Source organism: Dipodomys spectabilis, unplaced genomic scaffold (genome assembly GCF_019054845.1).
Source record: "Dipodomys spectabilis isolate Male_0828 unplaced genomic scaffold, ASM1905484v1 ptg000030l, whole genome shotgun sequence".
NCBI classification, from domain to species: domain Eukaryota; kingdom Metazoa; phylum Chordata; class Mammalia; order Rodentia; family Heteromyidae; genus Dipodomys; species Dipodomys spectabilis.
Window position 1 is genome coordinate 11,555,444 of NW_024870707.1, and position 11,734 is coordinate 11,567,177.

Below are 11,734 nucleotides of genomic sequence, written 5' to 3' on the forward strand. Positions count from 1 at the left end.
GTCAGGCCACACCCTACGCAGCCCGGCCACGTGCTGGGTCCCAGCTTCCCCTCCTCTCCAAAGCAGCCCCGCACCACCAAGGCCTGAGCAGCAAGCCAGTGAGCACCCAGTGCCTCCTCCCTCAGGACTGCCCAGCACCCTTCCCAGCTCCTTCCAGAAACCTTACCAGGCCCCAGAAAGCTGTGAAACAGTCTATGTGAGAAGAGAGGCCCTGCCCTCCTCCACTTCTTCCCTGAGGCACACAGGCTTCCATCATAGGCCTGGCTGGAGCAAGCTTTTCTTGAGGAAGGCTGTGCTCAGTCACCCCTGGGGTTCAGGAGCTGCAGGTGAAGCACGAAGCACAGGCATCGATATTTTTCCTTGGCAAGCCATAGGTGCCACTTTCCCCTTGTGGCCCAGAGAAATGCCACCTTCCCCAGGCCATATTTCCCATATTTCAGTCACTCCCTCAAGCCTCTTGAGGCCCAGGAAGTGTTCCAATTTAAGCAGTGATACTAGAGGGCAGCGGGGATCCAGGAGAGCGTTAGAGATCCCAACCCTCCCGAGCACCCTCCTAAAGGACAGACAGCAGCTGCTTCTGACCTGGATGGCCAAAGACAACATTCCTGGAGAGGAAGGCTGCACTAGACAGCACAGGTGGGCCGGGGGCACCAGAACAGGCATTTGTGGGGCTTGGGGAGGTAGTCCAGAAGGCAGACACTCAGAAGTGCCCAGCAGGATGCTATTCTACACCCGAGAGCCAAGTCACTCCCATGGATGAAGAGTTCACTAGGCAATGAGCAGTGTGGGACAGAATATACTGGAAGGAAAAGTGCCCACCAGAAGTGTGGAGTGAAGCTGAGGGTTAAAGGAAGCCACCTGAAGCCCCTTGAGGGTCAGGTCAGGCTTGCTGCTCCCGGGCCTATCCAACCCCCCCCCCCCCCCCCCCCCCCCCCCGCTTCCCGCCTGATGATGTCGTGTGTATGGCACACCGCCTGAGCTTTCAGGAAGAAACCAAATCCCTCTAGGCTTCAGTCTCCTCTCATGTAAAATACAGTAGTTTGACCAGATTGTTGGTGAGCTGCCTTCAGCCCTGGCACCCTCCAACCTGGGCAGCCCAACCGGAGAAGGGTGACTGACAGCAGTCCAAGCTGACCACCTGCGCCCAGTAGCAGCCTCTACGCCCCAAACGCAACAACAAGGGAGACACTACCATAACTCCTCCAAGAAGGGCATCCCAGGCCATGTTAAGAGAAAGGAGGGGTCTGGACAGAAGAAAAAGCCATCCCCCACAACCCACCCTTCACAGACGGGACTTCCTGGGTCAGTGGTGAAGGATTTCCACATCAGGCCACCTGAGGCACAGCTGGTACAACAAGCAGAAGATGTAGCCTGGAAACAAGGATGTAGGGGTAGAGCCCTCAACCCACAGGACTCAGCCGAGGTGGAAGGCCTGCCTGGAAAGGTGATGAGCCCCTTGTCACCCAAGCTGCACGATCCAGCAAGGCTGGGACGGGCAGTGTCCTGTGTCAGCCACTGACTTTCCAATCCTTTTCACCCATCAGGCCATGAGTTGCACTCTTAAGCTGTGTGAACTCAGAACAAGAAGATCTGATCTGTGTTCTATTCATGATGATGAAAGGGGACATCAATGCCAGCCCCTAATATTAATTTATGTAATGTTACACTATATGCCTGTTAGTAAGAAACATACCAACTACATCTTAGGATGAGGCTAAAGGAACAGGAAGTAAGAAACAGCGCAGGGTGCCCACTAGCACCAGCTAAGCTCCAGAAAACCGTATATATTAAGGATAAGAAGAGGACTTGTCTTGCTATTTGTTTAGAAGCACACATATACTGAGAAATATGGTATTTGTAGATAACAAGAAAGCAATCTCATTGTCAAGGCTATCCCTGTGCCAGTCAGTTCTAGTTCTTTTAGCTCTGTTTTTAAATGTGTGTATTCCTCTTGCTTGTTGTCAGTCCTAACATTATCAGCTGGCCCCTGTACTAGATGAGGCCTTAGCTTTAGCTCTCTTGAAACGTAACCCCTCTTCTTTTTTAGATGAATCAATATACTCTAAAAGGTTATTATTTATATTGCTATGGAAATTTATTCGCGGTAAAGGCAGAAACTGAGTTATAAATAAATGACATTTTTTGAACTTTCAAATCTTTCCAGTTACTAATTGCCTTGAATTTTTATTTATATAGTTTTCTAATAAAATAGTTGCAATTTGATGGTTTCTCTTTTTTCTTCATTCATCTTCTGCTTCCCTGGGGATAGTTTGCTAACAAGAATATTCTCTTTGCCAGGCATCAGTGGCTCACACCTGTAATCCCAAACTACCCAGGAGGCTGAGATCTGAGGATTATGATTTGAAGTCAGCCCAGGCAGAAAAGTCCCATGAGATTTTTTTTTGGGGGGGGGGTCGTGGGGCCTGAACTCTGGGCCTGGGCGCTGTCCCTCAGCTCTTCAGCTCAAGGCTAACGCGCTACCACTTGAGCCACAGCGCTACTTCCGGCTTTTTTCTTTTTGCTTATTTGGTGCTGAGGAATCGAACCCAGGGCCTCATGCATGCAAGGCAAGCGCTCTACCACTGAGCCACCTTCCCAGCCCCACCATGAGATTCTTATCTCCAGTTACCCACCAGAAAACTGGAAGTGGTGCTGTGGCTCAAAATGGTAAATAGCACTAGCCTTCCTTGAGCAAAAGAGCTCAGGGACTGCACCCAGGCCCTGAGTTCAAACCCCACAACTGGAAGAAAAAGAAAAAAGAATATTCTCTGAGGGTCCCCTATTCCCTGGGTTCCACATCTTCTTAGTTTGTTCCTTACTTGGTGAAATATATTCATAGGTTCCTTTCCTTTTGTTCTCTTTCTGGTGGTGCTGGGGTTTGAACTCAAGTCCTCAAGCTTGCTAGGCAGACATTCTACTACGTGAGCCATGTCTCTAGCCAGTTTTTAATTTACTTAATTTTCAGACGAGGTCTCATATTTTTGCCAAGTTTCAACTTCACATCTCAGTCCTCTCTACAACCTCCCACGCAGTTGGGATCACAGGTGTGTCTCATGAACTCCCCCACCTCCTGGGTGGGCCTTAACCCTTTATCTTCTGGATATCTGCCTCTTGAGTAGCTGGGAATTACATAATCAGCCCCTGAGCCTGGCTCATGGCTACCTTTTTAAGTCATTAGAGTTAAATACTTAAGGCACTGCTTGTCTGACCATTGCTTTATTCAGTTTATACATGTGCTAGTTTGGTTGAGTCATAATATTTGAAGTTGGGAATTATTTTACTTGCGGCTATGTGTCCATTTCCATGTCATTGCTACTGCTGACCACCTTTTTCTCAGTGGTTTTCAATGTTGTGACTTGCCTGTATACTTACTGTTTCGCTGTGGGTGAAGATAGGTGTGCAGTCTGCAGTTCTCGGAACACTACTGCTGCTGCTGCTGGCTTCCATTGATGTCTCTCCCCAATCCTCTTTCTCTGTTCTCCTTGGACTTCCTAATTAAGGCTGGTATCTGACTGAGGGCCATTCCCAAAAAGAAAAAATTGATCCTGATTTTCTTCTCTCTTTCTCATATCCTTTTCTTCTGTTATCAGCTCTTCTGAGTATGAATTTTTTCCCAATGATTTGAATTCTATTTTCTCTTCAGTTTTTAGTTACAGTATCTTTTCAAAGAGGCATTCTCCTCTAAGATTGCTTTATATTAAAAAAAAAAAAAATAAGGGCTGGGAATGTGGCTTAGTGGTAGAGTGCTTGCCTAGCATGCATGAAGCCCTGGGTTCGATTCCCCAGTACCATATAAACAGAAAAAGCCGGAAGTGGCACTGTGGCTCAAGTAGTAGAGTGCTAGCCTTGAGCAAAAGAAGTTCCAGGACAGTGTTCAGGCCCTGAGTTCAAGCCTCAGGACTGGCAAAAAATGAATATATATATATATATATATATACACATATATATATATATGGTGGGGGGGAGCTGGGTATGGTGGCTCATGCCTGTAATCTTAGCTACTTAGGAAGCTGAGATCTCAGCATCATGGCTGGACAAGCCAGCCAAGGTAGGAATGTCCATGAGACTCTTACCCCCAATTAACCACCAAAAAGCCAGAAGTGGAGCTGTGGTGGCTCAGGTGATAGAGCATTAGCCTTGAGCAGCAAAGGCTCAGAGACAGCGTCTAAACCCCAAGTTCAAATCCCAGAACAAGCACCAAAATAAATAAATCAATCTAAAATCAGTAGGAGAGCAAGAGAATGATTGATCTGACTTTTAAAAAGTGATTAAAATTTGTTTCACATGTAAAACTCAATAGCTGAGTGGAGAGCTGGGAAGGTGGCTCAGTGGTAGAGCGCTTGCCTTGCATGCATGAGGCCCTGGGTTTGATTCCTCAGCACCACATAAGCAGAAAAAAAAGCCAGAAGTGGCGCTGTGGCTCAAGTGGTAGAGCGCTAGCCTTGAGCTGAAGAGCTGAGGGACAGTGCCCAGGCCCAGAGTTCAGGCCCCACAACCGGACCCAAAAAAAAAAAAAGTTGAGTGGACACAAGCACTTATAAAGACCCCAGTTACACAGCACCTGTTGGCACAAACCTGCGATCCCAGCACTCAGGAAGCTAAAGCAGGAGCATGAGTCCCAGACCAGCCAAAGCCACACGGTGAAACTGTCTAAAACAGAAAGAAGAAAACAAATCTGCATCTCATTTAATACCTTTAAATTTAATGTTTGGGAAGCTAAGGTCATGTTTAATTGTGAAACATTAAACTCTCTCTAAAGTCAGAAAGAAGGGGCTCCTACAATATATAGTGGACTCTTACAGGAGGGCAAGAAGAATGGAGAAACAAAAAATGGAAAACAAATTGAAGGTAACAGGACTGTAGATACAGAAAACTCAAAAGAATCTACAAGTAGTTGCATGTTGAGTTTTAGATGTGCTGGATATGACCTCTTTTCCTAAACCAGATATAACAGCATTGAAATATTAAATATTTAAGAATACACCAAAAGGCATCATTATGAGAAAAGTCTCACTTTATTGGAAACATTCAGTGAGGAGATACACTGTGTTCATGAACTGGAAAATTCAATTTTATGGACATGCTCATTTCCAAACTGATGTAGAGAGAGTCAGTGGGTTTCACTGCTGAATCTTGACAAGCTGATCCTAAAACTGATGTGGAAGAGCAAAGCTCGTGTCCCCACAGATAGGTTGCGGATTAAAAAGGCCAGAAAAAGTTGTATATTCATACAAATGACCACCACACAGCAGAGAAAGGAAACACTACACCACTACATGCAATCATTTGGTGACAGACATCTCACAGACATAATTATTGAGTGAAAAGGTAAGTCATTCATTGTAGAATAAACTCACTATGATTGCGTTTATATAAAATTCAGACACTTAAGCACAAACATCAAACAGAAGCAAAAGAAAGAGGAAGACAGGGCAGTGAAGGAAACAACAACCTTTAAGGAAACTAACTTTCTCCACCAGGTAGAGGAGTTTTGTAAGTACAGTATTAGGGCTTGAATTGATGGCCTTATGCTCTTGTTTGGCTTCCTTGCTCAAGGCTGGCCCTCTTCCCCTTGAACCATAGCTCTATTTCCAGCTTTCTGCTGCCTAGTTGAAGATGAGTCTCATGTACTTTTCTGCCCTTGAACCTCAATCCTCAGATCTCAGCCTCTTGAGTAGCTAGGATTATACATGTGAGCCACTGGTGCCTGGCCTATAAATATTCTCTAGCATCCCCTCATGATTAAGAAGGTGAAGCCGTGTGCCTGTGGCTCACACCTGTAATCCTAGCTACTCAGGAGGCTGAGATCTGAGGATCACAGTTCAAAGCCAGCCCGGGCAAGAAAGTCCGTGAAACTCTTCAATAAACCACCAGAAAATTGGAAGTGGCGCTGTAGCTCAAGTGGTAGAGCGCTAGCTTTGAGCTAAAGAGCTGAGGGACAGCATTCAGGCCCAGAGTTCAAGCCCCACAACTGACAAAAAAAAGTGAGTTGATGCAGAAGAGGAGTGTTTATATACAGTACACAGTGCTAGGCACATGAAGTTCCTAGTGTCTTTTCTGTTTACATACAGCGATAGCAATAGAGCAGACCAAGTGGAAAACAAAAATAAAAGAAGAGAAAACACCTAATGACCTCTGAGAGTATGGGCAGAGCCTGTCAGGAAGATGGGCTCCCCTGGGAGGTTGGAGGAGACAAGCCTGCCATTTCATGGGGCATCCAAACAACATTATAGACTTCTGCAATCTTCATTTTTGGTCCAGCTTCCTCATCCCCAGCCCCCTCAGTACCCCTGACACCCAGAGCTTTAATGGTCCAGTTTCTCCTTCAAATAACCCTGTGCCCCATCTCACTCCAGGTGGTGACTGCAGGAGGGTAGCACACAGAGCAAACTATATGGATTTTCCACCCATTCCAAAGCTGATGGAAGCACTGGCTCTAGGGGGCAATCTGCCATGCTTTTGGGTCTCTCCCTTTGCAAACACATCAATTTGACTTCTGATTCTCTGCTCTGAGTTGCACAAATGGTGAGTGTCAGGATCTTTGGCTTTCTGCTATTTCCTAGTCTTTTTTTTTTCTGAAGCCTGCTATTCTTAGCTGTTCATGTTTTTCCATAAAACATTGAATAAACAGCTCCCAAAGAGCCAGGGATGCGGGCCTCCCCGACGGCTCAGCATCACCTCTCACAGGTGCTTGACTATCCTCAGGACATGTCTGGTCCTCATTTTCCTCCTGCTCACCTTTGTGCAAAGCACAAAGATCTGAGTGCAAATCCTGCCTCTGTTTACTACCCCATATTCTTGTCACTCACAAAAGCAGCAGCCAAACTGCTGCCACGGGCCCCATGATTCCATGAGACTCATACTACAGAGAAGTTGCAATCAAGTGCTGATCCAGTAACACATGGGTCAGAGGGGGGCAAGGCCCTGGCCCCTCAGGTTTCTTTGACAACCACAGGAACCAAAAACAGCATCTAGGACAACAAACCCAAAAACCCAGCAGAGATGGAGTGGGGCCAAGAACCAGGTAGGTGCTTTATTAGCCTGGCAGAGGGGCAGCCAAGCCGGCTGAGCAGCCCCTATGCTAGACCCTTCTCTTCCCAAAGGGCAAAGCCACAAGGCCAGAGCCCTGGACACAGAAGCATCCAAGCCGGGCAGGAGCAAGGCCAAGGAAGGAATCAGAGCTGTCCACTGCAGGTGTTCAAGGCCCAGCTGGTTTCCCTCCTGCTGCTGGGTGGAGCAGGAAATGAGTTATCCGCCCCCTCCTCCACTCTCCTCTGCCTCCTGCAGTTTTGGCTCCTCCTGGAGTCAAGAAGCTGCAAGTCTCACGTCAGCTGTGGTCTGGAAGGTGATCCCATCCCCAGGCAATGGGGAGGCCAGGAAGGGCCAGAGCCAAATGAGGACCCAGCGGGGCCCTAGGGCTGCTTGCAGGTTACCACAGAAGCCCAGGTCATAGGAATGCTGGCCCCGAGCCCACTCCCACGTGGTCTGACCCCGAAGCAGCAGCATCCCGTGGAAGAGCAGCCCAGCCCCACAGAGCAGTGCACCTGCCACGCACGTGTCCACCACGAAGGCCAGGGCAAACTGAGCCAGAGTTACTCTGCCTGCAGAGAGAGAGCAGAGAAGGTCAGGGGGGCAGCTGTCGGAGCCCGCCCTCCCAGAGCTCAGCTCCTGCCCTCCTCCCTCTACTCCCTGCCATGAAGCAGAGCCGACTCCTGCTGTCTGTAAACACTGAGTTGCCACCCAATAGCCAGCCCTAGGCTGGGCAATGGGAATACGCTGGTGGAGCTGGCAGACAGTCCCTGCCTAGGGGACCTCTTCCACCTGTGTATCACAAACTTGGTGAAGGCCTAAGCCCTGGGCCCCGTGATCAAGGGGATGAAATAAGGTTCTCCACTCTCCAGGAATTCTCAGACATGAAACTGACCATTCTTAGTCACTCAATTACATCAGTACTCTGTATCACAGTGGAAAAGTAGACTAGCTTGTACCATCTTGGCTACACCAAGCAACAAGTACCTGTTAAATAACTACAAGTCAAGCGCTGGTGGCTCATGCTTGTACTCCTAGCTACTCAGAAAGCTGAGATCTGAGGATCCTGGTTTGAAGCTAGCCCTGGAAGAAAAGTCTTTTATCTTCAATTAACCATCAAAAAGCCAGAAGTGGAGCTATGGCTCAAATGGTAGAGCACTAGCCTTGAGTGAAAAAGCCAAGTAAGAACTCAAGGACATGTGTTCAAGCCCCATTACAGGCATACACATACACAATCAATCAATCAATCAACTGTAGTGTGGGGCTTTGCTAAGTAAGGGGCCAGACAGGAAAGGTCACATGCTTTAAGAGTCCCTTTCTAAGAGAAGTCCCAAATATGCAAATGCTTAGCTAGAAAAGCAGATTAGTAGCTGCCAGCTCTGGGAGGATTGGAGAGGAATAGGGAGGGGCTGTTTGCTACATTCAAGGTTTCTTCTTAGGGGTAAAAATGTTCTGGAATTAAGACAGTGATAATGGTTTCTGTGGTACAGAGTCTACCTCGCAAGTGCTAGGTCCTGAGTTCAAATCTTAGTACAATCAAAAGGAGAGAATAGGAGAGGTCCTGTGGATTTAGAAGAAATAGATCCTGGCTTCTGACAGGTGAGGAAGAGGCAGCAGCCAGGCGGAAACAGATACAGGAGTGAGCAGGAAGTAAGGGAAAGCATCTGGGAGCCTGCACAACTCTCTTGGAAGGAAGACTAGAGGAGATGGAGGGGTGAAAAGATCTACTGAAGTCAGGGAAAATCTCCAAAGAAGCACGTGGAGGAAGCTGGGATGCGGAGGGAGAATGACTGCCTCCCAAGTTTGAGGCCCTGAGTTCACAACCCAGTACACTACAAAAGCCACAGGACTTTGATTTTTTATCCTGGGTGATGTCAGAGGTAAAAGGAATATCAGCAGCATCCAGACATGGCATCGCAATCAGCCTTCTGCTTTAGGTCTCCTTCCAAGCCCAGTGGTTGGGCCTTCTTCTGCCTAGAACTTTCACTGGCTCCTCATTACCCATATCAGAGTCATACCAGCCTTTGCTTTTACCTCATGGGCTCCTCTGATCTTTCTTCCCCTGCAAGAAATCTAGAATCTTACCCTGATTCTCAAAGCCAGAATTTAGCCCCCGTCTTGTGTAAAATACAGTACCATATGTTCAGCTGAGTTCCAAGCTACCCTCTTCCTCCATAAATGACACTGGGACTTCGTCTCCAGGGCACTGCCAGGACCAGCACGAAATCCCACCTCCCACTACAAAGGGCTTGACTCCTCTAAGGGCCTCTGCCTCCCTGCCTCCCTGCCTCCACACCTGTGAGCAACATGAGCCAGGGCAGCAGCAGGAGGGCAGCAGTGTGGAGGGCTGAGTGAGCCCGCAGCAGGGCTGACAGGGCAGGACCCAGAAGCACCGAGACGTGGAGCAGGACACCCCCAGCATGGAGCAGCAGGCACAGGAAGGGCCGGTAGTTCCGGAAGCCCACACAGCGGCCCAGCAGACGGCAGTGATGGTCCCGACGCAGGATGCAGACACGACAGGCAGAGCAATGGCCACTGCGCGGTGGCACCTGGCTTTGGCACTGGTAGCAGTAACTGCAAGAAAAGACCACCACAGGTCAGTATCCCAAGCAGCTCTGAATGCCCCAGATCTGCCCAGGGCCAGTCCCAGAGCCTCTCCTGAGGAAGCAAAAATAACCACCTGCCTTCATCAAGCCTAACGATTTCCCAAGGTCTGAGGTGGCTTCCACCCGCCAGTCTTAATAAGGTCTTTTTCTGACCTCTTAGCACCCAGTGGCAAAACTTTGATCCAAGTCACCGTGAACTGCCCTCAGCATTACTGCAGCAACTCCTTCACTGGTTTCATCCTTGCAGCCACAAGGATACCTTTTTTTTTTTTTTTTTTGTCGGTCGTGGGGCTTGAACTCTCTGGGTCTGGGTGCTGGCCGAGCTCTTCAGCTCAAGTCTAGGGCCCTATCACTTAAGCCACAGTGCCACTTCTGGTTTTGTGGTAGTTAACTGGAGATAAGAGGCTCACGGACTTTCCTGCCAGGGCTAGCTTTGAACCGTGATCCTCAGATCTCAACCTCCTGAGTAGCTAGGATTACAGGCATGAGCCACTGGCACCTGGCCACAAGGATTCTTTTAAAGCCTAAGTCACGTCTTGGCTTGGCTTAAAAATCTCCAGTGACTCCCTACAGGCTTGCATCCTTAATCTTCCCCTCTCCCCACCCTCTACCCTATGCCAGTTTCCCTGGCCTTGCCAGAGATGGTGAGAACTCAGTTGCCTCAAAGCCTTTACATGGTTTGTTCCTTCTGCCTTGAACAATCTGCCCTCAATTTCACCAGCCCTGGGATTAAACTCGGGTCCTGGGCACTTTTTAGCTCAAGGCTAGCACTCTACCACTGAGCCACAGCTCCACTTCCAGCTTTTGGCTGGTTAATTGGAGATAAGAGTCTCATAGACTTTCCTGCCTGGGATGGCTTCCAACTGCAATCCTTATTGCTCAGCCTCCTTGAGTAGATAGGATGACAGCCACCGGTGCCTGGCTTCTTATATTTAAGTTCTCAATCGTAAATTGGCCAATTATGCTTGCATATATTTGCTGAGTACAAAGTGTGGTTAGATCTTCTGAACAGAAAGTGGAATAATTAAATCAAGCTTATTAAATCTTTCACCTCAAATATTTCTAGTGGCGAGAATTGACCATCTTATTTTAAATTGAAACTCGCATCCCCCTTTCAGCCTATTCTAATTTTTGTTTCCGCACCCCCATCCTGTCTACTTTACATCACTTGCTTACTTAATGTGGTGGTAGTTGGTCGTCTGTCCCTGCCCCTCACTGAAATCAACTCCAGGAAGTTGGAATCTACCCCAAGCCCCCATCTGATCAGTAAGTATTTAAGCGAGGAACAGTCCTTTGGCATCTTGCATGCCAGGTTCTAAAGGAGTGCTCTGGCTCTAAGAACCCGGATGCTAACGTAATCCAGTTCGAACACCTCAGATCCTGCGCCCCGCCCCCGCCCCAGGCGCGCCCCACTCACGCCCAGCCCTGGCCCAGGCCGCGGCCGGCCAGCATCACGCCCCGGATGCTGGGGTCCGAGCGCAGGAAGAGCCCCAAGTTGCCCGCAAGGTTAAGCAGCTGGAAAGCAGCCAACGCGAGCTGCAAGGCCCGGGCCAGGGGGTCCTAGCGGGGGCGGCCCGGGACCTAGCACCAGCACGTAGGCCAGCTCCAGGCCCACGGCGGCGGCCCATAATCCGGTGAGCACGAGCGGCAGCCGCGCGGGAGCCCCCTCGGCTCGCCCAGCCGCCCAGGGCTGCCCCATAGTCCGGACCCATCCACAGTCGGATCCCGAGGACCTCGCCGCTTCCGCATTGGGGCGGGAATAAAGGCCGACGGACGTCTACGATAGCCAATGGAAACTCGAAAGGGGAGCGGAGCGCGCTAGGCTCTAAATGAGCGGTCACAGATGCGCAGAGCTGATTGGTCGGCCGCGCGAGCCAGCAGAGGCTTGAAATCCGGTTGGTGCTACCGTCCGGGTGACGCCGCTCAGTCTTCGCCCTCCCGGCCCCAGGAGGCCCCGCCCTCCCACGGACAGCCCCGCCCTCCCACGGAAAGCCCCGCCCGCCGGCGCCGCGGGCCTGGTGCCGCGCGGCGGAGATTGGGTTGCAGCCTCGGTGGCGTCGGGGTTCCCGGCTCAGCACATTCTCCCCGCCACACACACG

At 49.7% G+C, this 11,734-nt stretch overlaps 1 protein-coding gene across 1 annotated transcript; it reads right to left on the reverse strand.

Moving 5' to 3' along the window:
• Positions 1-7,001: 7,001 nt before the first annotated feature.
• Zdhhc24 (zinc finger DHHC-type containing 24) lies at positions 7,002-11,375 on the reverse strand. The gene is given in 4 exon segments (XM_042675685.1): positions 7,002-7,601; positions 9,326-9,603; positions 11,053-11,195; positions 11,197-11,375. Coding segments are annotated over 4 exon segments (855 nt in total). The 5' UTR covers positions 11,335-11,375; the 3' UTR covers positions 7,002-7,305.
• Positions 11,376-11,734: the final 359 nt, after the last annotated feature.